Below are 27,302 nucleotides of genomic sequence, written 5' to 3' on the forward strand. Positions count from 1 at the left end.
CGGTGGACATAGAGGCTGTTATCTGTAAACTGTTCAACCTGGAAAGTAAAGTGTTAAACCTTCTAAACCCCTTGGACTGTGACAGATGTTGTAATATGCAGCTGTCTTTGTTAGAAGGTCCATTTAACCCTTTCCTTAGCTTACAAGTTCAGGTGATGAAGGAAAGCAGGCTCTGTGTGTTGGGTGGCCCTGCTGTTGTGATATGTTCTATAAGAGAAGACAGGTGATAGTTGCTATTGACTTGTAGTCAGGGGAGTGTAATGAAATCGCCGCTCAGCTCCAGCCTGGGGTCGTGCATGGAGCCCACCTCTGCCGCCGGAGATGATGCGTTATGGAGCGCTGTGGATGGAGATGCAGCAGGCAGCAGGCAGCACTGGTCATGTCAGCACCTGGACATTACTGCTGCAGAGCACTCACTGCTTGTACCATCCCTGTCATTGCCTGGTTACTAGCTGGCTGAAAGGTTTCTCCCTGTGACTGTAAAGAGGAGGAGGAGAGGGGGAAGTAGCAGAAGAGGAGGAGGAGGAAGATGTGTGAGAGACTGAAGGCACTGTAGATCCAGCACTCACATCCTAGCTTGTCTTACCTCTCAAGTATCTTTTGCTGCTGTCAACATGGACATTATTATGAACAGCTCCTTGTCACTACCTGACAGCTTCCTCAACAGCAGCACAGCTGAGCTAGGTGTCAATGCCTCCCTGTCAGCCATGAGATGTCCAGTTGGCTCCTTGGGTAACACCACTAGGCTGGATGGCAACCAGTCCTATCTGTGCAATGGGCGAGAGCTTCCCCATGAGGACAACTCCATCATCATAGCCATCATCATCACAGCTCTGTACTCCATGATCTGTGTGGTGGGGCTTTTTGGAAACGTTCTGGTCATGTATGTGATTGTCAGGTAAGATGACTGATGTCCTCTTTTGTGTTCACACCCTCAATATCTGAGTTATGGCTACACCTTACATATTGGGGAAACTTTTAGCTTTATGTGAATCATTATTGTTGTCCACCCATAAGTAATTATCAGCTGTCAGATACTAGAGAGGTGAGGAAGGCTGTGACTTTACTGCCAGCATGTGTAAATGCAGGACGTGGTAAGTGGGCAGGGAGTGAGAGAGTTAAAAGTGAGCAATGATGAACCACTAAGTGAAGTAGGTAAGGCCACCTAGGCAGATTTATTAGGCGGTGAAGGACAGAATGGTTGATATATTAGGAATAGCAGGTGCTCGGGAAGAAAGGAATAAAATATTAGACAGATTGGTTGTGTAAGGAAAAGAACAGGGAATAAGAAAATGTTTAAGGAGAGGCAATCCATTCATCTTGTCAGTCTCTCCTCCAGGAATAGTAAGGATGACCTGATGTTGGTGATACTTCTGTAGTGTGTGTGTGTGTGTGTGTGTGTGTGTGTGTCTGTTTATTCTATGTACTGTAGTTTGAGTGTATATGTGTGTATGTTGTGTGTATACTCTTGTGTATGTGTGCAGTGTAGTTGGGTGTACTATAGTGTATGTGCAGTGTAGTGTGTTGTGTGTATGTGTAGTGTAGTGTGTTGTGTGTATGTGCAGTGTAGCATATTGTGTGTATGTGCAGTGTAGTATATTGTGTTGTGTGTGCAATGTAGTGTGTTGTGTGTGCAGTGTAGTGTATTGTGTGTATGTGCAGTGTAGTATATTGTGTGTATGTGCAATGTAGTGTATTGTGTGTATGTGCAGTGTAGTGTGTTGTGTGTATGTGCAGTGTAGTGTGTTGTGTGTGCAATGTTGTGTGTATGTGCAATGTAGTGTGTTGTGTGTATGTGCAGTGTAGTGTGTTGTGTGTGTGTGCGCAATGTAGTGTGTTGTGTGTATGTACAATATTGTGTGTATATGCAGTGCAGTGTGTTGTGTGTATTGTAGTGTGTGCATGTTGTATTTACGTGTGTGTTATTTGTACAGTAGTGTGTACACTAAAACCAATATGTATATTTACACACACATATAGGAGTGACAATGACAACTTTCTTCATATAAAGTTTTCGGTGCTGTGGATGGATGTCCTCCCATGTCAGCTCCTGCTCCCCCTTTCCCTGAGTCTTCAGTACACCTCTGTACATGTTCCAGTGCTGAGCTGTATGGATACATACTATGCTGGGTGCATGAATGGTAGACCACTGGATTAATCCCATTGATCCCATTATCACAGGAACACTTATTGACATTAATGTTCATTGCTTTATTCAGTGAGCAGATAGATGTAATAGGCGAGGAGGCCGGGTTTCTTGTAGGGATGCAGGACACGCATCACGCCCCTTCTCATCCTTACACTGAGTATATACATTGTGATTCTTTCTGACTCTGACTGACAGGGTCTACAGAACATGATGCTGAAAGAGCAGCTATTCTATTTATAATATTATGTATTTATGAGTAAGCATAGTTTGTCATTGTATAGTAAACAATGGAGTAGCCCACTTTTTTCCTTGAACATTAGCATGGGTTAAAGGGATACAATGTGTATCAGTGTATACTTCTAGATATAAAAAGGTGGAGTGAGGCAGGGTATATGTAACACAAAGTCAGACATGTCTCTCATCACTAAATCTACTAGTTTGTATCTAACCAAATTGGTTGTTTACGATAAATACACTTAAAAGAATAATGAATCTATCAATCCAGGTTGCCACCATGTTTGGTGTGGAAGTGATGATGGTCACCAGACCTCCTGACACTGCTGACTCCCCAAGTGTCCAAATGACTGGTGGCATTTTTTGCAAAGTAATAAACCTAACTTTTAGGGGCACTACCCAACAAAGCACAAAAGGAAAGTATTAATAGATTAGTAGCACAGCCCACAAAATATGAAACAAAGTTGACACCTTCAATGTCAGGTAAACACCTACGCTAACGTCAGTCTGAACCTAAAAGAAGTATAACTACTGCCAGTCAGATGATGCTATATATATATATATATATATATATATATATATATATATATATATATCTATATATATGGCTTATTTCCCTACGTATGTATGGTGAAGATGGCACACTACAATATTACCTGACTGTCTTTCAGAATTAGCTCTTTCGTAGGGATGGTCCATCTCCTGTTCATGGGTGAACGCTGCCATCTATAGGACATTTTAGCTCAGGCTGTGTCTGGATAAAGTGAAAAATTAGGTAAAAGTGTATAAAGCCTCATATATCAATCCCCCTACTTATACAAATTGTACAAGTGTGTCATTAAATCTCTTCCATGAAATGTTTGCCATGTTTATTAACTCAGCCGCGCCATTTTTCAGCCCTTACTGACAGCCATGACAATATTTGTTACGTATTGGATGTGTCTTTATACAAGTGAGGTTGGGGGTTGAGGTTTAGAAGCTTCAACACTGCTATTCATTTATCACCCACTTCCACTTCTTAATACTTAACATTTTAATAATGTGTCAGAAATGCCACAATTGTTGCAGATTTCTGGTATCTGCACTTTTCAAGGTGGTGGAATAGAATCTATAGACAATAGAATTGTAAATAAACCAAAAACTGCCATGTCACCATCTTTATTATAGTGATAATGAAAACATAAATCTGACTAATTTGCTGGCTTAGAAATTGTCCAGATGTTTTGATTTTGGAGTATACTATTATGATCACATTGTATATTCTCTATTCTGCTCCTCAGTAGATTGTGATAGGATCCGTGCTGGGAGGTGCCTTTGTTTTTGTTTTTTTTTTTTTAATCTTAATTGGTACTAATTTTGAGCCTATACATTTTAAAACATATGATTGCATCTTTAGTTTTCAGTTGCTAAAATTTCAGTTCTCATCATACAAATTTAGAATTAGTGAAGCTCGGTAGAAGATGGATTTACTATGGATTTATTATTGATCTTGATGGGAGCTCTATAAATCTTATATTGTTTAGCTCCCTTAATGGTGGCAACAGGAAGACAGTGAAGTTGACATTTGAAAAAAAGCTATTAACATGCAGATATGGGGTTAATCTGCAGATTTATATTGCTCTAAAATTGCCCTCCTGCACTGAAAGCCCAGCTACCAGGAGGAAATAAACTTTATTTCTCCCTGCAGCCTCAGGCTGGAGCAGTTTCAGTCACCACTCAGCACAAAATGAACCAAGCCTGTAACCATGCCCTGACATTTACTAATTGTGCATAGAATCAGTACAGATCCGGCAGTCAGTCAGTGCTGGGGTTTGGTTACAGGCGCTGCTCACATTGTACTGAGCAATAAATGAAACTGCTTCTGCCATGCCTCTATGACTGAAAGCTGGAGGCTGCAGGGAGGAATAAAGTTTAGATCTACCTGGTAGCTGGGCTTATAGTTAGGCAGTTGGGTAGCTGTAGAGTGCTAATAACCTGCAGATTAAACCCATATCTGTAAGTTTATAGAGTTTCTTGACATAACACGTTCCCTTTAAAGGGGACTACACCAAAAATGCAATTTTTGAAGAATCCATGGATTGGCGGACCTGACTGAGTGAAACACTTAGCCATTTTAGTTAGTTCCATAAAGTATGTAAGGAATATCAGCTGCAACCCATGCATTATTCAGATGGGATACATGACTCTACTTGAACAGTAGGGGTCCCAGATGTAGGACCCCCGCAATTCTGTCTTTAGATAAGATGCAGTTCCTTATTTTAATGGCCTTTTGGTGCAAGCATCTTATTGTTGTGTAGAGGGAGGCGAGAGATTTTAAAGAGGTTTATCAACTCCTTGGAATACCCCTTCTCAATCACCATGTTTGTCACCATTAAAATAGCAATGGTTATATTCACCGGTGGTATTGGAGCCGTTTCAGTGGTGTCAGCAATCGCTCTCTCAAACATTATGTTTGAGAAGGGGTTGTTCAAGTTGTTGACAATCCCTCTAAAATCTAGATCAAAATATGCTGAACTCCTACCTGTAATGAGAAGATACATTTTTTCATTTTAAAATGTTGTTTCTTGGGACAACAGAAAGAAAAAACACATTTTCCTTATAATAACACAAGTGATCATCATGATTGACCACAGTAATTAGCTAAAAGGTGCTGGTAGTTAGTAAGACCCAAAGGTTGTCAGACTATAAATTCATGGGCCTCGATATTATAGTACACCCTTCACTGCTTGCTATGGTACATACTGTTCTTCTAAGTATCAATGATTGAATACAAACACAGGTTTTCTTTTGAAGTAGTTAGAAATAAAAATTGCGTCCTAATGTAGCATAATGTATTATATAAATATGGTAGAAGAATGTCTACTAGTAATGTGAATGGACCCATCAGAAAATACATAGTTATGTTGATCAATGTAGTTCAGCAATGGCCTCATCGAGGAGTCAACCTTTAAGTGTTTATATAAACTTTATATATGTGATAAAAACAACTATTGTAGCCAGAATATTGCTGTCCCTTTCAGATAAGGCTACTTTCACACCTCCGGTTTGAGCCCTGCGGCTCAATCCGGCTGTGAAAACTATGCAACGGATGCGGCGAAAACACTGCATCCTTTGCATAAGTTTTTACATGCGGCCCGTCCGTTTTTTTCCGGTTGCGGCATGCTACTGAGCATGCGCAGTGGAAAAAACCGCATGCGGCGACCGGATGCGTTTTTTTCCGCATCGCGCCGCATCCGGCCTCCATAGGTATGCATTGAAAAATGCGCCGCAGCGGCCGGATGCGGCGCGATGCGGTGTTTTTTGCCGGAGCAAAAAACGTTGCAGGGGACGTTCAATCCGGCCGCCGCATCGGCTAAATCTGCCGCATGCGGCCAAAACTGGACCGAACGCGAGCCCCTGCGGCACAATACGGCACTAATGTAAGTCTATGCAAAAAAAACCGCCACCGGCGTTACAAAAGCCGGTGGTGGTTTTTCTGCAGAACGCCGTATTGTGCCGCAGAGCAAAAATCCGGATGTGTGAAAGTACCCTCATACAGAGACTTTTTCCAGATGTGATGTGCACACTGTATGTTTGGGTGTGAAGAATGCTTTTACAGATAACCAGCCACCTGATTCATGATGCCATAACCGCCCTCACTGTGAACAACCGCAATCTGAGCCTGGTGGCACAATTGTTCCTAGATAAATCTTTATGTGAAATGTTCCAGAGTACACTTTAAAGATCTATAGGGACAGTCGTATCAATCACCTCTAGTAGCACTGGGAAGAGTCGGCCGATGGAGGACCTTGGCTAGTCCCCAGCTATGGTACCCAGCCAGCTCTTCCCAGCAATGCTAGCAGTGATTGACAGGTCTTTTTCTCTAAGGAGAGACCTGTTGATCACCTACAGTGGTGCTAGGAAGACTTGGCTGGATCTTTAATATATATTTTCTCTGAAATGCCAGAGCTTTCAAAGAAAGTTATACCTGGCTGCAGTCATGCCGTCAGGCTCTAATTATAGCACCACTCCAGTGGGGCTTTTTTGTTTCATTGCTGGAGTGGTGCTTTAAATCTAAGTTCCCTACCTCCTTTTTTATACCCACCTGCAGCCATCTTAATATTTTAACAGCATCGCTTTGGTTGGTCTCCGGTGATTTTTGAGCTGCCGGCAGACCTAGTGTTTCTTGGAGTGTGCCGCAGGTCACAAATCAATATATGTCTATGAGAGCCTTGTTATGGTCTTGTTCTGGCTCTCATAGACTTGCATTGACCACTTCTGGTGTAACTTCAGACTTCCGTCCTGTCAGATGTTACATGCACAAGTTGGTGCCTCCAGACTGGAGCAGCACCAAAACTGCACTTTGAAAAAAGAACTGGAGTGTTGCTTTAACAATCGTTTAGACAGCATGAATCAGATAACAGGTTCCCTTTAAATCAGTGAAATTTAGTGGATGTTCTTGGTAAATTATGAAGCACCTTGTAAACAAGATTGTGTGATTCAAGGGATATACATTCATTTTACTTTTATTTTATTACTCTTGTGAAGCTTTTTTGTCTGCAGTATAAATTGATTTGCAATATTTGATAGGTAGCTCTTCTATTTGCACCTTTTTCTCCATCTAAGCATGCTGTGTATGGAACATCTATATCAAAGGCACTTTGAACAGAATAATCAAACCACTCAAGCTGACTCTCAACTTGACACATGTAATATATGTAGTCCTGATGACCTCTCACTTGTTTGATTACTACAAAACATTAAAGGGAATCTGTCACCACTTTTGACCTATCTAAATTAATAATATGACCACACAGGTTACAGAATGCTGAAAAATGTCATACATGTATGTCTCTTATCAGATGCCTTGTGGATAAATCTTTTATCACTTTATGTAAACAATGTCTTCCAGGCTATGGGGCGGATGCTGCCTGGAAGGTAACTCCGCCTCCAGAGATTATTTTATATAGAAGGAGGTGTCACCAGTGTGATATGTGATGACTGCTCTCTGCTCTCCTGATGTCACTTTGGAGCTGTGTGTGATTATAACTGATACATCTGCAGGTTCCTCTCAGCTTCAGCTTCCCTCACACACGCAGACAGGGTTGTAATACTGCAGAGCTGTGAGAGTGGCAACAAAGGTGTTTGTAAGAAGACAAATATCATTTCTCCTGTACTGTGTTAGTTACCGTACTTGTCTCACACTGGTAACGCCTCCTTCTTTATAAAATAATTTCTGGAGGCGGAGATATCTTCTAAGCAACATCCTCCCCCATAGCATGAAAGAGGTCATTTACATTTAATAAAATCCTGGATTTCTCTGAAATAAAACATCAGATTTCAGATATCAAGATATCATTTTATTTAACTTCCTACGGCCTGCATGTGCATATCGACGGCTGTGGGAGGGTTGATCCTTCTGATAGATTCCCTTTAAGGAATGATGGATGAAAGGAATTGGTTCAGGCAGAAAGATAGTACTAAGAGCAAATTTTCTTGTTGGCAAAAACCTTTGGAGAGGAAGCTATACCATGTATATTACAGATATGTAGGTAATGCACATGTTATATGTATGTTTTGTGGCTAAAAGGCACTTAAATAGAAAGAAAATTGAAGACCGGCATCATTTGCAGACGTTGTAAATGTAATTTAAAAAAAAAAAATAAAAGTATCCTATAAACCCCAATTTCAAAGTTTGTTTCTGCTGCTACATCAATAGGACTTCTGTGTGGCCTTGTTAAAAACATATCAGTGGCATGTATGATGTGAAAGTAATAAAATCTGGCATACTTGCCGGCTGCCACCCCCACTGATCTAGCACAGGACAGTCTTTGGGTTAGGCCTAAGCCACACGGCAAGAAAAACAGTGCGAGTGGAGTGCGATAAAACATCGCATTCCACTCAGACCAATTCTAGCCTGTGTGTGAGCACACATGGGCGATTATTTTCTCAGCCCTAATCAGAATGAGAAAACAATCGCAGCATGCTGCGATTGTAATCCGAGACTTTTTCTCTCGCACCCATTCAAGTGTATGGGGCGAGAGATAAATCGCATTGCACTCGCGGTACATCGGTGTACCGCTAGTGCAGTGCGAGAATGGCAATAGCCGACTACGGAGGAGAGAGGGAGATAAATCCCTCCCTCCCCTCCTCAGAGCCGGCCCGTCCCCCGCAGCTGAGGTCTGCTTGCACGAACGGACCTCAGTTGCAAGGACACACGCATGACACTCGGCTCTGCTGTACTGCCAGCACGAGCCGAGTGTCATGCAAGGGGATCACAGTAGTCCCCGTGTGGCCCCAGCTTTAGTGCCAGCAAAGGAATAGATGTTATTGTTCTTCTTTTTCATGGCTGCTGACATCTGTGAGTGGTCAGGTGACTAGAAACACAAATTTTCGAATGATACTCTGATTATACACTATTCTTGTGACCTGACAGCTGCAGCCAGTCAAAGGCCTCAGCGTTTCTGTTATAAAAGAAAAGTGACTCCATTACTTCTGTACCAGCAAAGACCACTGGGCTTTTACCATATCCAGACAAATGATATTGTTTTTAGTAAGACTACACAACGCCTTAAATATAATGTTTCTGTAAGAAATTTTCTGGGTGAAGTTGCATGTCCCTTTTTAAGTAGGGATACATTTGTTCACTTTGGTCCAGCATAGTATAACTAGTTGTGGACCATCCTTGTAAGGACAGGAGCCTATGGGTGACAGCAAGGATTTTAGTCTTTTGCCCAAGGGCTTAATAGGGTCAGTTCAATGATGGATGTCTGAGGACCCTGCCTGAAGGAGATTTTCCTTGTACCCTGGCTCCAATGGATTTGGTGAGACCACTCCAATTACTTGAAGAAAAACGAAATTATATACCTAGATATGATTGTAGTTACCAGTATACTAACCACTGTCAATGTGGAATTTATTCTTTAGGTTTATTGTGTTTTTCCTCTCTTTTCTTTTTTATTGGATGACCACTGTCTATCCTTGGAAAAGGAATGTACACTTTATTTTGTTTACTATTTTGTTTGTTTGTTGTGTTTTTTCTTGGGGGAATATTTAAATATATTTTATGTCTGCTAGCTCCTTAGGGCATGTACAAACTGTGTACTAAGATATTATCCTAGGTTTTTGTGTCTTTATTTTACCAAGCAAAACCCTTTGTAATCCCTGGAGCTTTGTGGTATATTTGTGTCCTACGGGACGTTAAACTTTTATCCAATATATAATAAAAGTTATGTTTTAGTCATTTGCTTAATTCAAGACCAAAAAACCCCTTAAATATAATGTTTCTGTAAGAAATTTTCTGGGTGAAGTTGCATGTCCCTTTTTTAGATACACTTCTTTACTTTAAACAGAATCATTTCGTAATCAGGGATCGTGAAAGTACTACAGATGTGAGCCATCAAACGTTCAACTGTAATTTGCTCATCGAGTGGCATCAAGTCTCATGTTTGCAATGTATTTTTCAGAAGTTATGGACTTGAACAGTAGTAGACAGTTAAAACAGAGCAGCAAACTAATATACTGTGTGCAGAATTATTAAACAAATGAGTATTTTGATCACATGATACTTTTTATACATGTTGTCTTACTCCAAGCTGTATAGGCTTGAGAGCCAACTACCAATTAAGTAAATCAGGTGATGTGCATCTCTGTAATGAGGAGAGGTGTGGTGTAATGACATCTACACCCTATATAAGGTGTGCTTAATTATTAGGCAACTTCCTTTCCTTTGGCAAAATGGGTCAAAAAAGAGATTTGACGGGCTCTGAAAAGTCGAAAATTGTGAGATGTCTTGCAGAGGGAATGAGCAGTCTTGAAATTGCCAAACTTTTAAAGCGTGATCACTGAACAATCAAGCATTTCATGGAAAATAGCCAACAGGGTTGCAAGAAGCGTGTTGGGCAAAAAAGGCGCAAAATAACTGCCTATGAATTGAGGAAAATCAAGCGTGAAGCTGCCAAGATGCCATTTGTCACCAGTTTGGCCATATTTTAGAGCTGCAACGTTACTGAAGTATCAAAAAGCACAAGGTGTGGCATACTCAGGGACATGGCCAAGGTAAGGAAGGCAGAAAAATGACCACCTTTGAACTAGAAACATAAGATAAAATGTCAAGCCTGGGCCAAGAAAGATCTTAAGACTGATTTTTCAAAGGTTTTATGGACTGATGAAATGAGAGTGACTCTTGATGGGCCTGATGGATGGGCCAGAGGCTGGATCAGTAAAGGGCACAGAGCTCCACTCCGACTCAGATGCCAGCAAGGTGGATGTGGGGTACTGGAATGGGCTGGTATCATTAAAGATGAACTTGTGGGACCTTTTCAGGTTGAGTATGGAGTGAAGCTCAACTCCCAGACCCACTGCCAGTTTCTGGAAGACAACTTCTTCAAGCAGTGGTACAGGAAAAGTCGGTATCATTCAAGAAAAACATGATAATCATGCAGGACAATGCTCCATCACATGCATCCAACTACTCCACAGCGTGGCTGGCTAGTAAAGGTCTAAAAGATGAAAAAATAATGACATGACCCCCTTGTTCACCTGATCTGAACCCCATAGAGAACCTGTGGTCCCTCATAAAATGTGAGATCTACAGGGGGGGGAAACAGTACACTTCTCAAAACAGTGTCTGGGAGGCTGTGGTGGCTGTTGCACGCATTGTTGATCGTAAACAGATCAAGCAACTGACAGAATCTATGGATGGTAGGCTGTTGAGTGTCATCAGAAAGAAAAGGGGCTATATTTGTTACTAATTTTTTGGGGGTTTGTTTTTACATGAAAGAAATGTTTATTTCTAAATTTTGTGCAGTTATATTGGTTTACCTGGTGAAAATAAACAGGTGAGATGGGAATATATTTGGTTTTTATTAAGTTGCCTAATAATTCTGCACAGTAATAGTTACCTGCACAAACAGATATCCTCCTACGATAGCCAAAACTAAAAAAAAACCACTCCAACTTCCAAAAATATTAAGCTTTGATATTTGTAAGTCTTTTTATGTTGATTGAGAACATAGTTGTTGATAAATAATAAAAAAAAAAAAATCCTCTAAAATACAACTTGCCTTACAATTCTGTACACGGTGTACAATATTTTGTTTGTGCTTGCAATAGTCTGCTGGCAAACACCTCAGCAGCACTTCATATTGACACAATCTCTTTGTCTCCATCACAGTGTTGATCATGGCTTCTTCTTGTCTCTTTTGGTAGTTATACTTTGCAGTAGCCTTTGTGAGGCAACTTGAATACACTTGTAGCATACTCAGTCAATTACCAAATCACAGTTGCTAATACAAGGAAATATCACTGGCTGTCTCTAATTTGCTACTTCTTAGAATTAATTTGCTTTTAATGTGGCAATCTTTAGAGTCAGGATTAAGCCCCAATGCTTCTCTCTACTTAATTCAATATGTCGTTTTATGGTGGCTAGACTTCACTTTATTGTGACTCACAGGAATAAGCCTCTATGTCTATGCTCCCCTCTGTAGTGTAAATCTTCACTCTCTTTCTTTGTAGTGATAATTCTTTTATCCAGGAAGAAAAATATTCTCCTGAAACATAGTATCACAATTGCAGTACAAGGTGGAGCTTCTTCCATGCTCCGCTTTATCCTTCAGTAGTTCCCTGGGATAGCACAGCAATTTGCATATGTCATTCATGCGTTGTCACCCCTTCCTTCATAGTTTTCCCTTTTTACTTCTTTCTTCTGCCTGCATTGTCTGCAAATCTTTCTGGCACTCAAACAACACCAAGCCTTTGAATCACAAATGTGGCACTTCACTAAATCTATTGAACAGCTGTTGGCGAATGCATATAACACATGGCATGTAATAAAACATTGCATTACATATGTAACAATAGATTAATATGACAACAGAATTGTCCTGGACAGTTCATCATGTAGCAATGGGAGTTCATATAGCAACAACCCATGTTATTTGTAAGAGGATAGCAAACCTATGATCAATCCTCTTACAATTCTAGCCATATTACTCCCCTTAGAAAAATTAGTTATACGCAAGCAATCATGAAGAGATCCTGGGAATTTCATATTTTCCACCACTGTTGTACAGAAAAAGACAGAAAACAGGAACAAATTATATTTGCTAATATTTTCTCAAGGCAATATATAGACTCACGTCTGCCATGGTCTCTGTACATAACTACTTAGATTGAGCGGAACAGTTTGTTTTTTGTCAATGATTCCTGTAGAGCATTGAGAGGGATTGAGTTCCCTTCAGCTTAACAACAGATTTTTTTTTTATCACAGCTACATCTACACTAAGATTAAACGATTTTACAAAGACTTTATTATTTACATTTGTACTTAAAAGGATAATCCTATGATAAAGTATTACAGTATATTCTTTCTATCTGCCATAATAATATAATCAGTGAATGTCCACCCTCTTGGATCTTTACTGATGCAGACCATTTGCAGTGCAGAAAATGGCAACACAGATCTATTAGGTGAATAAGGTTCTGGATATTTGGTAGCGTTGTTTTACAGGGAAAATAACCCAAAGTAACAGCCCCTTTATTTGTAACGTAGTGTCTTCTTCTTGTGTATTAGTTGAAAAAAATGACACAGAACACAAAACAAAGGGACATTAACATTATCCTGGATAAAGCTTCCTGTGTCTTAGAAAAAGCAACACCAGTGAATAAACTTCAGTTTTACGTAAGTCAAATTAAGCCTAGTTTTTCATAGAAAGCGACATAAATTAATAGACATATATAATGGAACAGCTAAATAGAGGGAAGACAGAAAACTCGAATGAGGCAACAAGAAAAATATGTTCATAAATCTATTTTTATATTAAATCTACACAATCGGACAAGGGATGAGCGGACCGACCCATTGATGTTCAGCTTCGCCGGATTTGGACAGACTTTAGTTAAAAGTTCAGTTCGGGACCTGGACTTGACCCAAACTTGACTCCAGATCCAGAACCTTATGTAAGTCAATGAAGACCTTTTTTTCTGCAGCCCACATCTGTCTGTTTTACCTGCGCTGGTTATTAGAGATGAGCGAACCGGTCGCGGTTCGGCTCGAGGTCGGTTCGCCGAACGGAGCTCCCGTTCGAGTTCGGTTCGTGGAACGTTCGACGAACCGAACTCGAACTGCATAGGAAACAATGGCAGGCAATCACAAACACATAAAAACACCTAGAAAACACCCTCAAAGGTGTCCAAAAGGTGACAAACAACTCACAACACAAACACATGGGAAAGTGACAAGGACAAATTCTCATGCGAAAACAAAACAGCGTTACGAGGAAAAAGACTACGAGACACAGATATAGGCATGGCATGCCCTTCTAAATCATGTAAAACACCGCAAGGTGACTCCAAGCGGAGTCTCCCTTTTTTCCAAAAATTGGGCCACACAGACACCCCTTCAGTGGCAGCACTTGTGCCCCAGTTGTACACTTCACAGGTAGATTTGCATCAAGCACATTCAAAAATACGCCATATTTAACCGTCCCCAGGATGACACCGGGGTAGGTAGCAAAGTCTTTCCTGATCCCAGCTGTATGCATCTTGGATCATTTTTTAAAACTATGTAAGCAAGGGTTACTCCAAGCGGAGTGTCCCTTTTTCCAAAAATTGTGCCCCACACACACCCACCCATTCAGTGGCAGCACTTGTGCCCTAGTTGTACACTTCACAGCTAGATTTGCATCAAGCACATTCCAAATCCACAAGCATTTACTCTCCCCAGGATGACACAGGGGTAGTAAATTCCTGGTGCATCCATGACTTGTTAATTTTGATGAACGTTAGTCTGTCCACATTGTCACTGGACAGACGCGTGCGCTTATCTGTCAGCACACACCCAGCAGCACTGAAGACACGTTCAGAGACAACGCTGGCAGCTGGACACGACAAAATCTCCAAGGCGTAACTGGAGAGCTCTGGCCATTTTTCTAGATTTGAAGCCCAAAATGAGCAAGGCTCCATTTGCAAAGTCATGGCATCGATGTTCATTTGGAGATACTCCTGTATCATCCTCTCCAGCCTTTGACTATGTGTCAGACTTGTTGTCTCTGGTGGCCTTGCAAAGGAGGATCTAAAAAAAATATGAAAAGATTCCATAAAATTGCTGTTACCAGCACCAGATACAGTCCTACTGGTACGGGTAGACTGTTGAAGATGAAGAGACCGTCCCATGTTTGTCAAGTTACAACTGTGAGATTCACTCCCTGCACCTGCACGGTTGTTTGGTGGAAAAGCCGAGCTAAGATCGAGTAACAGTTTCTGCTGATACTCCTGCATACGTGCGTCCCTTTCTATGGCTGGAATTATGTCACAAAATTTGGACTTGTACCGGGGATCTAATAGTGTGGCAAGCGAGTAGTCATCATCACTTCTAATTTTGACAATACGAGGGTCATGTTGGAGGTAGTGCAACAAGAAGGCACTCATGTGTCTTGCGCAGCCATGCGGACCAAGTCCACGCTGTGTTTGTGGCATAGAGGTGCTACCCGTTCTTTCTTCCTCTGACATCTCCCCCCAACCTCTTTCAACTGAAATTTGACCAAGGTCTCCCTCATCCGCTGAGTCTTCCATGTCCATGGACAGTTCGTCCTCCATTTCTTCATGTTCTCCTGCACCTTCCTCAACATTTCGCCTGCTACTATGCGCCCTTGTTGATCCCTGTCCCCCATGGTCCCATGCCTGCCGTGTTGGTGATGATGAACGTCTGGACCTTGGTGATGTTGTTGTCCCTTGTGCATAGGAATCCTCCTGTAGTTCCTCCCCTTCCTGTTGTCCCACCCCCTGACTCAGAATAGTGTTTAGCGTGTGCTCCAGCATGTAACTGACAGGAATTGTCATGCTGATAATGGCATTGTCAGCGCTAAACATATTCGTCGCCATGTCGAAACTGTGCAGAAGGGTGCATAGGTCCTTGATCTGGGACCACTCCATTAGGGTGATCTGCCCCACCTCTGCATCTCGTTGGCCCAGGCTATACGTCATGACGTATTGCACCAGGGCTCGGCGGTGCTGCCACAGTCGGTGTAACATGTGAAGAGTCGAAATCCAGCGTGTCGCCACATCGCATTTCAGGTGATGAACCGGCAGGCCGAAAGACTTCTGGAGCGATGCAAGTCGCTCAGCTGCGGTGGTTGAACGGCGAAAGTGAGTAGACAGTTTTCGTGCCCTGGTCAGAAGGTCATCTAGTGTGTTAAAAATTGTTGGACAACAAGGTTCAACACGTGAGCCATACAAGGCACGTGTGTCACCTTTCCCAGGTGAAGGGCCGCACCCAGGTTTGCAGCATTGTCGCACACGGCCTTACCAGGCTGCAGGTTGAGTGGAGACAACCATTTATTAAACTCGGACCGCAGAGCTGCCCACAACTCCTCAGCTGTGTGACTCCTATTACCAAGACATGTCAAGCTAAAGACCGCCTGATGCCGTTGCGCTCTGCTGCCAGCATAGTAATGAGGGGTGCGTGATTCCTTCTGCGCAGTGAGAACGCTGGTGGCCTGACCAGGCAGGCTTGGAGCGGAGGTGGAGGACCCAGATGAGGTGGAGGAGGCAGAAGCAGTGGCGGAATTTGGACAGACAGAGAATTGACACACAAGTCGTGGGGACGGCAAGACTTGTGCAACAGACCCTTCACCATCTATCACCATAGTTACCCAGTGCCCAGTCAGCGACATGTAACGTCCCTGTCCATGCTTACTGGTCCAAGTTTCGGTGGTGAAATGCACCCGTTCACACACAGAGTTTCTCAAGGAAGCGGTGATGTTGTGTGCGACATGCTGGTGTAGCGCGGGCACACCTTTCTTAGAGAAGTAGTGGCGACTAGGCATCTGGTACTGGGGCACAGCGACAGACATAAGGTCTCTAAAATCCTGTGTGTCCACTAGGCGGAAAGGCAGCATTTCGGTAGCCAAGAGCTTACAGAGGGATAGAGTCAACTTCTTAGCTTTGTCATGGGTCGCAGGAAATGGCCTTTTATTTGACCACATCTGAGGGACAGAGATCTGGCTGCTGTGTGTAGACGGTGTTGAGTAGGGTGTCCCTGGAAAAATGCAGGTTTGTGAGGAAAGTGCAGGCGGAGACATGATGTTGCCTTCATCCATCGTTGGTGCTATCGATGTCTGAGAGAGCTGTACACACTCACTTGTTTCCCCTTCCAAACCAACTGACGACCTACCAAGCAAACTGCCTGTTGCGGTTACAGTGGTGGAAGTTGTGCGTGGAAAACCATGTGTGACAGCTGTCCCCACAGTCCTAGAAGATGAAGAGCGCGCGGATGCACTGGAAGGGGCAGGCCGTGGATGGTTCGCTCCGCTAGGCCGCATTGCAGCACGGTGAACTTCCCACTGAGACCTATGATATTTATTCATGTGACGATTCATGGAAGAAGTTGTCAAACTGCTGAGGTTTTGACCTCTACTAACAGAATCAAGACAAATTTTACACATGACATAATTTGGGCGATCTTTTTCTATGTCAAAAAAGCACCAGGCTAGGCAAGGCTTAGAGAGCATGCGACCTGCTGAGCCCCCCCAACTAGTGCTCAGAGGCAGAGTGGTGGCTGATGATGCAGTTGTAGACGTGCTACCAGTGCTCCGACTCTGTCCAGGAAGGTGCAAGGTAACTTCGTCATCAGTTGCATCCTCCTCCACCGCCTCTGTTGACCTCCTTGAGTGCCTGACTGGGGGTTGACAGTAGGTGGGATCTAGAACTTCATCATCAATTGTTGTGTTTGCACTCCCCTCCCCCTCAGACCGAGCCTCTTCTTGCCCTGACCGAATATTTAAGTTGTCATCCCAATCTGGTATCTGCGTCTCATCGTCATCAGTATGTTCCTCATTGTCTATAACCACAGGTGTTACAGTTTCTGACAAAGGGTCAACATTATTCTCAGAAACTTCATCCTCATGGCCTGAATCAGAGTCACAAAGGTTCTGGGCATCACTGCAGACCATTTCCTGGTCTGTACTCACTGTAGCTTGGGAGCAGACCTCTGATTCCCAGGCTATAGTGTGACTGAACAGCTCTGCAGACTCAGCCATCTCAGTTCCACCATACTGTGCAGGGCTGATGGAGACTTCAGAGCTGGGAGAAAGCAAGTTTGATTGGGATGACAACTCAGAGGACTGGTGTTTTTTGGATGCGGTAGTTGAGGTGGCTGAGAGTGCACTTGTTGGACCACTTGAGATCCATTCAATCATTTTCCTTTTTTGGCCATCATCTACCTTTGTTTCTGTTGTTTGTGTCCGTAAAAAAGGGAGCACATCGGATTGTCAACGGTAAGTATTAGACATCTTACTTTTGGTGGTAGATGGTCTATCTTCAGCAGATGATAATGGAGCTTTGCCACCTTCCCCACGGACAAACCCTTCTTTTCCTTTTCCACCACGCCTCTTCCCCTTTCCACCAGCATCTGTCATTTTGCCACTCATGTTGATTGCGACAAGATTGTGCACTGAAAATGTGGTAGTAAAAATTGAGAGGTGGTGTAGATTTCAGCGGTGGTCTAGCTTTATTAACGGCAGAATAATAAAGAATAAATATCCCTGACAATGCAACTACGGCCCTTAAACTGGCAGCATAAATTGCTATTATAATGGCTTAGTAACAATGAGTAGGAGTGTGCAATGCAGGCAGACGTGCTGCAAATATCTTTGCACTACTGGGACTATACAGAAGTCCAATAGCCACAATTAGGATGCCACTAAGTTCACTGAGTGTTTGCTAGTATAATGGCTTAGTTAAAATGAGTTTGAGTGTGCAATGCAGCCAGACGTGCTGCAAATATCTTTGCACTAGTGGGACTATACAGAAGTCCAATAGCCACGTTTAGGATTCCACTAAGTTCACTGAGTGTTTGCTAGTATAATGGCTTTGTTATAATGAGTTGGAGTGTGCAATGCAGGCAGACGTGCTGCAAATATCTTTGCACTACTGGGACTATACAGAAGTCCAATAGCCACGTTTAGGATGCCACTAAGTTCACTGAGTGTTTGCTAGTATAATGGCTTAGTTACAATGAGTTTGAGTGTGCAATGCAGGCAGACGTGCTGCAAATATCTTTGCACTAGTGGGACTATACAGAAGTCCAATAGCCACGTTTAGGATGCCACTAAGTTCACTCAGTGTTTGCTAGTATAATGGCTTAGTTACAATGAGTTTGAGTGTGCAATGCAGGCAGACGTGCTGCAAATATCTTTGCACTAGTGGGACTATACAGAAGTCCAATAGCCACGTTTAGGATGCCACTAAGTACACTCAGTGTTTGCTAGTATAATGGCTTAGTAACAATGAGTTGGAGTGTGCAAAGGGCAGGAGGGTACAGTGGCAGGGTTGTGGGTCTCTGGGTAGAGGAAAGGAAGCCTCCCTTTCTATCCCTCCTAATGGGGAAATGCAGCGAGGAAATCCCTGACCTTAGCTACACAGACGCTGTCATCTTGTGTAGCTGTTAAACTCTGTTTTCAGGACCTGTCACCTATGGCTCTGACCCTGCCGGTATGAGCCCTTAAAAGGACTGATAGAAAGTGCTATCCCTATGCTGCCCAGCGCTGTGTATGGAGCGTAATACAGCTGTATCGGCGATAGGAGCTGCGCCAGTGATGTCTGACACCAAGGACGCAGAAGAGATAATGGCGTCCGGACGGGCAGATACTCGTTTTTATAATGCAGGGACATGTGACATGGACATCCTATCACACATGCCATTGCTTCTCTGGCTAAAAGTCCACTTAGCTGTGTGTGTGTCTGGGATTGGCTGACATGCTGGCCCTCCCCACTACACGCGCGCGCTTAGGGAAGGAAGACAAGGAAAAAAAAAATGGTGATCGCCATTATCCAAACAGCACTGATCTGAATGCGCTGTTCCCGCACACTATACACTGAAATGTCATAATAGTGTGAGTCACAGAGTGACTTACACTATTACAGCGGAAAGCCAGCTAGGAATTAGCTGTGTTTTTTGCTGCTAGAACCATTCTCGAACGTATCTAGAACTATCGAGCTTTTGCAAAAAAGCTCGAGTTCTAGTTCGATCTAGAACATCCCCCAAAATCACTCGAGCCGCGAACTGGAGAACCACGAACCGCGAACCGCGCTCAACTCTACTGGTTATCAAAAATAGGGGAGCCCCAACTCATTTTTTTTTATTTATTTATTTTGTTTACAAAGTACAGTCATCTTCCCCATGCCAAAAAGCTTGTTGATTGGCTGTACTGCAGCCTTTCAACAAACTTTATTCAGCATCCGAGCAGCACTCAAACTCCAAACTTGGACACGGACTTCCATGAAAGTCCATGTTTGAGTTGGAACCACAGACACTAGGTGTCCGATACGAACCCCAAACTTTACAGTTCTGATTCACTCATCCCTGGACATCATAATCCAGAATTATAAAAATGTATGGAATTCAACAAGTAAATGGTATGTCTACAGTAGTATCTAGCTTGATTTCATCATCATGTTAAAATACCATTACAATTGATAACTGGAGATGTTGTCATTAAAACAATTTTTCCTTATGTTTTTAGACCTTTGTTGAAAATATTAAAGTACTGTAAAAGTGAACCAAGTTTTTTAAGTATGAGACCAATGGGGAGGAGGAGAATATCACAAATAATATAAAGGAAAATAAGAGTTTCTACTTATAACACCAAATTAAATACCAGATGAAATTTTTGAGAAACCCTCATCAATCATTGAAACCCTCATGATTTCACCAAGGTTGACCATCAAACCAATGTGTATAATGGATTGCCAACCATCCCCTTACAGATTATATGGAGGAATATTACATTTGAGCCATTGGAATTCGATCCTTTTGTTTAGCAAGGACATAATTTGCTGCTCATAAATTCTGGCATGGGCGCTCTTATGGAGAACAGAGTAACAGTTGGCTAAGTCATGCCTTTCTGTGTATGGAGGAGTCGCGAATGATAGCTATCAGCTGAACAATGGTTCAAACAATAGTTATCTAATGTGTTTGGGCTGGAGAAACACTGTGCCTCCTACTATAATATCTTCAAGACGGTTTTGTAACCTTGTAGTAATCTATGCCTGTTAAAGATGCCGGACCAATGTTGAAACGTGTACATGGACATTATAGCCTTAATTCTATGGCTGTTTGCTGCATTTGATACTTTTGAGTAACTCTCTAATAATAAAATATCCATCGATTGTAGCTTCACCAGGGTCCATTTTGTATTCTGTACTACACCAACCTAAAGCGCCCAAGGCTCAGCATTTTTCCTCTGGAAAATGTGTATGGCAAGCTTTCCAAGCCTGTATAAAAACAGTTCTAATACTGAATAAATCAAGAAAAACTCTACTGTACAGCAATGACTAGTCTCCAATGTAAACAATATGTTATTCTGAAAACTATTCTGTTAAATGTTTAATTTATAACACATGATTTAAATTAGTCATGTATTTAATTTATTTATTTTTTACTGGAGGAAAAATCAATGTTTATAAATATTGTAATACTTGTACTGACAACATCTCTATGTATTTAATGAAGATCAATTTGTATACAATAATGCAATATACAGTGGTATGTGTATATTACGAGTCTGATTCTATCAGGAACGCTTATTGGTGATGCTCGAGTGCTCTAAACTAGTGATGAGCGAGCACTACCATGCTAAGGTGCTCGGTACTAGTGATGAGCGAGCACTACTATGCTGAGGTGCTCGGTACTAGCAATGAGCGAGCACTACCATGCTCAGGTGCTCGGTACTAGTAATGAGCAAGCACTGCCATGCTCAGGTGCTCAGTACTAGTGATGAGCGAGCACTACCATGCTAGGGTGCTTGGTACTAATGATGAGCGAGCACTCCCATGCTCAGGTGCTCGGTACTAGTGATGAGCGAGAACTACTTTCTCAGGTGCTCGGTGCTAGTGATGAGCGAGCACTGCCATGCTCAGGTCCTCGGTACTAGTGATGAGCAAGCACTACCATGCTCAGGTGCTTGGTACTAGTGATGAGTGAGCACTACCATGCTCAGGTGCTCGATACTAGTAATGAGTGAGCACTACCATGCTCAGGTGCTCGGTATTAGTAATGAGCGAGCACTACCATGCTCAGGTGCTCGGTACTAGTAATGAGCGATCACTACCATGCTCAGGTGCTCGGTACTAGTAATGAGCAAGCACTAGCTTGCTCAGGTGCTCGGTACTAGTAATGAGCGAGCTCTACCATGCTCAGGTGCTTGCTACTAGTGATGAGCGAGCACTCCCATGCTCAGGTGCTCGGTACTAATGATGAGCGAGCACTGCCATGCTAGGGTGCTTTTTACTAGTGAAGAGCAAGCATTACCATGCTCAGGTGCTCCGTACTAGTGGTGAGCGAGCACTACCATGCTCGGTACTAGTGATGAGCGAGCACTACCATGCTTGAGTGCTTGGTGCTGTGATGATCGAGCACTACCATTTTTGGGTGCTCGGTACAAGTGATGATCGAGCACTGCTATGCTCAGATGCTCAATCCTAGTGATGAGTGAGCACTGCTATGCTCAGATGCTCAATCCTAGTGATGAGTGAGCACTGCTATGCTCAGATGCTCGATCCTAGTGAGGAGTGAGCACTACCATGCTAGGGTGCTCTGTACTTTTAATGAGCGAGCACTACCATGCTCGGGTGCTTGGTACTAGTGATGAGTGAGCACGACCATGCTCAGGTGCTCCGTACTAGTGATGAGTGAGCACTACCATACTCGGTACTAGTGATGAGCGAGCACTGCCATGCTTGAGTGCTTGGTGCTGTGATGATCGAGCACTACCATTCTTGGGCGCTCGGTACAAGTGATGATCGAGCACTGCTATGCTCAGATGCTCAATCCTAGTGATGAGTGAGCACTGCTATGCTCAGATGCTCGATCCTAGTGAGGAGTGAGCACTACCATGCTAGGGTGCTCTGTACTTTTAATGAGCAAGCACTATCATGCTCGGGTGCTTGGTACTAGTCATGAGCGAGCACTAGCATACTCGGTACTGGAGATGAGCGAGCACTACCATGCTTGAGTGTTCTGTACTAGTGATGAGCGAGCACTACCATGCTTGAGTGCTCGCTACTAGTCATGAGCGAGCACTACCATACTTGGCACTAGTGATGAGCGAGCACTGCCATGCTTGAGTGTTTGGTACTCGTATCGAGCAGTTAAAACTTAGATGGGCGAGACTTGAGTACCTGAGTATAATGGAAGTCAAAGAGGAACTCGAACATATTTCCAGGAAATCTTCTGGAAAAATGCTCTCAAGTTTCCTATTGACTTTCATTATATTTGGGTACTTGAGTCATGCCCATTTGAGAATCCAACTGCTCATCACTAGTTCCGAGTATCTGAGCATGGTAACGCTTGCTCATCACTAGCGCTTATTATGCTATGTAAGAGCACTGTGGTACATCAAGATGGCATATGATAACATAATATATGCTTAAAGAGGTTCTCCTGGCATATGGTATTCATGAACTATCCTTATTTTTATCATTATTGGTGTATCATTGTTCCTGGACATTTGTTTTCATTTTTGAAGCAAAATAAACTTAGCTGGTAGAAGTAAATCATTTATATGCTACTATTTTGTTGCAACAAAAATGCAAATATATATATATATATATATATCAAAAAAACACATTGCTTGTCTTGGGTGCTTTTTTTTTTTTACTAATTTAGATAAAAAAGTACATTATACAGTGGTTTTCCTCTGAGTAAGTGGCATATTGCTTTAATGACCAGTTAATGTATTATTGACTGCTGTACCTGTGCAGTATTAAATAGCTCATTGTAGTGTTAGCTGACAAGCCAGCTGGCAATAGATCACTATTATCAGCGTCTATTAAAGCAGAGATGCAGATAAAAACTGAGTCACTAATAACTACCATTATTCCAGCATTAGTGTGTGCTTCTGTATCTGTGCAGTATAAGGTACAGCAAGCAAGCTGGAGAATACACTAAGCATCGTGTCTCAATTATTTGTATTTTATGCTTTACTGTGTGTTCATTTAAAGAGGATCTTTCACCAAATTTTGCTTGTTGAATTGGCTACTCTATGACAAAGGAGCTTTGAAGGTGAAAAAAACATAGTTTGTTCCATTTTTCTAATTTATTTCTACTCTCCATTGAATGCTAAAGATTAGGACATCTAATATGCTAATTTATCCTTCAACTAAGGGTTTATTAGAAATGGTTTTTCTATTTGGGTGTGGACTTTTTCCCCTTTATGACATTGCTCAATCACAAGTAGCATCTTAACAGGAAGAAGAAAACTGCCCAAAAGAAGGTTGGAACCGACTTTTTCACTTTGGTAAGACTTTTGTGTCCAACCTTATCACACAGAGATCTCAACACTCCAGGTGCTTACTCTCACTACAAGAGAAGAGAAGAAAGGTGCTTTAATGGCATTGCATATAACGCTTTGGATCTATCCTAGATATCACAGAATAATGGCCAGATACAATGGTGGACACAGACAGAGAAGGGCCCAAGTGCAAGAACAATATATTGGCCCTTTGCATACAAAAGCTCAGGAAAATGCACGATTCTACCTATTTTGAAGATAAAAATGGGCCCCCTTACCTATTCGGCTGTGCTGGTTGCACGAGGGATATGTCCGCCCCTGCCCAGATACCTTATGTAGGTTCAGAGTTGTGTATGGAACAAATGCTACTCACGCAATTTCCTTCATCACTGCTCCTCGCTGCAGATCTCCTCTGTAATGACATGACAGCGCAGGGAAAGTCGAGCTGCTGCACAACACTGTAGAGAGCCCGGCATTTAGATATGGAGAGGAACGTCTATTGCATAGTAATATTTGAATAATCAAATTGAATAGATAAGTTCTGGATTATGTGTCTCAGTATATTTCAGTGTGATGGTTTTACCTCTGGTTCCCTGTGGGGTTATTTGTAGAACAAATGGAGTAATAATGAGGCCCATATAATGTGTCACGTTTTACTTATTATTGTTGACTTTTTAAATGAACCCTGACCTAGCCATATCCTAATAACACTTTGTGTGGGAAATATAAGAGAAAAGCTTGGAGAATTCTAGACTGCCATTTTTACAACATCAATCACTCACGGATACATGAAAAATGTGCACTTTCTGGTCGACTGTCACAACCTGGTGAGTGACTTTATTACAACATTTACTTTGTCTGACTTCCGTTGTGTTCTGAAAGGGAGTCTATTAGCAGCTGTTATTCTCCGGTGCTATGAACAAGAATTTGCTGTCGTCCAGATGTCCCTTGCTGCATATTTGTCACATAAAATGAGTTATGAGCTTTAAATAAAATACAATATTTGACAAAGAGAACCTGATTCTTCCCAGAACACAGTTTCCATTCTTCCCTGCATTTATTTAAGGTGCAATCCAACACACAGAACTAGACAAATAGATTGGTTCAGAAAACCCATTTTTTCATACCCCAGGGAATTATAAAAAAATGTTATTACCAAAATGCTATGTTACTGTAAAAATCAATCTAATAAACCCCATTTGTTGTACAGACACAGTAGCCAACTTCCCGAGTGCCCTCTATTTCCATTTCTGTTTCTCTGCTTTTCTATTTATACAGGTCTTTTAAAAAGCATAGATGGGCAGTCAGAGCCGGACTGGGACTAAAATTCAGCCCTGGCATTTGGGGGTACACAGGCCACTTGTTGAATGTGTAATATCTTTGTGCACTTGTAGATTGTGTAACACGACCATATAACAGTCACGGCTGCGTCCAGTATTACAGCTCAGGCCTATTTATTGCTCTTAGTAGCAGGACCTGGTGAAGCCGCTATTTTCCCTACAGAGCTGGGTCTCAGATAATGAAGAGGATGCTGCTCTTCATATAATGCTGCGGTCATATAGCTGATGGGCAGGGATACAAAATCAGATCCCCCTGAACTAATATTGATGACCTATTCTACAGATAGGTGATCTGGGAAGCTGTAGTTTTTACTGGTGATAATTTTGCGTGCATACCACTTAGGGAATGTGCAATGACATTTTTGGGGGGCAGATCCCACCATGGATACCACTATGAAAACTACAATGAATGACCATCTGCCTCTACTTGCTGTGGACAGGCTTTTGAGCATTTTTTTTAACCACTTCAGGTGTCTAAAACCACCAAGCGGTTAAAAGGAGTGACATCCATTATTCTCATGTTTTCCACTCAGAAGATGCTCTGTACTTTACAATGCAGATCATTGGCAAAGCTCAGAAGATGCTCAGACGGTTTTTATTGCGTTTTACCATTACTTTTTCTTAAAAGCACAGTAAAAAAATATGTGATAAAAACAATAGGAAACCACTAAAAAAGCCAAAGATGGTCAAGACCATAGAAAAAATACTCGGGAAACGACTGTAAAACTACACAGAAGATTGTTTAGGAAAAAATGCCACGGTTTTCAACATCTGCTTAAAAAACTTGGCGGTGTTGTTTGAGTTTAAAACACCTTGTGTGCACATACCCTTAGGTTTTCTAGTTTTGGAAACCCATTCCCTGCATTGTTTATTTGTTTTATCCACTCTCTCCAGGTCTGTTATTGTCTGCAGCGCTGATGTCGCATCACAATGACAGTGCTGCAAGCAATTAAGGAGCTCAGCAGCTAACTGATTGGCTACAGCGCTGCTGCTGTGATGTCAGAGATGCAGACAATTATAGACACCAGATGCAACAGCAGTTTGTAATTTTTTTTATAACAAAAAGGACGCATCAGACATCAAGAGGATGTGAGCAGTCAGTGTCATGGAAAGGGTACTTACAGTGCCTACAAATAGTATTCAACCCCCTGCAGATTTAGCAGGTTTGATAAGATGCAAATAAGTTAGAGCCTGCAAACTTCAAACAAGAGCAGGATTTATTAACAGATGCATAAATCTTACAAACCAACAAGTTATGTTGCTCAGTTAAATTTTAATAAATTTTCAACATAAAAGTGTGGGTCAATTATTATTCAACCCCTAGGTTTAATATTTTGTGGAATAACCCTTGTTTGCAATTACAGCTAATATTCGTTTTTATAAGACCTGATCAGGCCGGCACAGGTCTCTGGAGTTATCTTGGCCCACTCCTCCATGCAGATCTTCTCCAAGTTATCTAGGTTCTTTGGGTGTCTCATGTGGACTTTAATCTTGAGCTCCTTCCACAAGTTTTCAATTGAGTTAAGGTCAGGAGACTGACTAGGCCACTGCAACACCTTGATTTTTTCCCTCTTGGACCAGGCCTTGGTTTTCTTGGCTGTGTGCTTTGGGTCGTTGTCTTGTTGGAAGATGAAATAACGACCCATCTTAAGATCCTTGATGGAGGAGCGGAGGTTCTTGGCCAAAATCTCCAGGTAGGCCGTGCTATCCATCTTCCCATGGATGCGGACCAGATGGCCAGGCCCCTTGGCTGAGATACAGCCCCACAGCATGATGCTGCCACCACCATGCTTGACTGTAGGGGTGGTATTCTTGGGGTCGTATGCAGTGCCATCCATTCTCCAAACGTCACGTGTGTGGTTGGCACCAAAGATCTCGACCTTGGTCTCATCAGACCAGAGAACCTTGAACCAGTCTGTCTCAGAGTCCTCCATGTGATCATGAGAAAACTGTAGATGAGCCTTGACATGACGCTTTGAAGGTAAAGGTACCTTACGGGCTCATCTGGAACGGAGACCATTGCGGTGGAGTACGTTACTTATGGTATTGACTGAAACCAATGTCCCCACTGCCATGAGATGTTCCCGGAGCTCCTTCCTTGTTGTCCTTGGGTTAGCCTTGACTCTTCGGACAAGCCTGGCCTCGGCACGGGTGGAAACTTTCAAAGGCTGTCCAGGCCGTGGAAGGCTAACAATAGTTCCATAAGCCTTCCACTTCCGGATGATGCTCCCAACAGTGGAGACAGGTATGCCCAACTCCTTGGAAAGGGTTTTGTACCCCTTGCCAGCCTTGTGACCCTCCACGATCTTG

At 42.5% G+C, this 27,302-nt stretch overlaps 1 protein-coding gene across 1 annotated transcript in view; it reads left to right on the top strand.

Annotated features, from left to right (window-relative positions):
* The first annotated feature begins 243 nt into the window (after positions 1-243).
* Positions 244-27,302, top strand: part of OPRM1 (opioid receptor mu 1) — a 300,067-nt gene continuing 273,008 nt past the window's right edge. The window contains exon 1 of the mRNA XM_075339573.1: positions 244-898. Coding sequence (XP_075195688.1) covers positions 615-898 — 284 coding nt within the window. The 5' untranslated portion in view covers positions 244-614. The remainder of the gene's footprint in view (positions 899-27,302) is intronic.

The sequence above is a fragment of the Anomaloglossus baeobatrachus genome, chromosome 3 (assembly GCF_048569485.1).
Source record: "Anomaloglossus baeobatrachus isolate aAnoBae1 chromosome 3, aAnoBae1.hap1, whole genome shotgun sequence".
Classification (NCBI taxonomy): Eukaryota; Metazoa; Chordata; class Amphibia; order Anura; family Aromobatidae; genus Anomaloglossus; species Anomaloglossus baeobatrachus.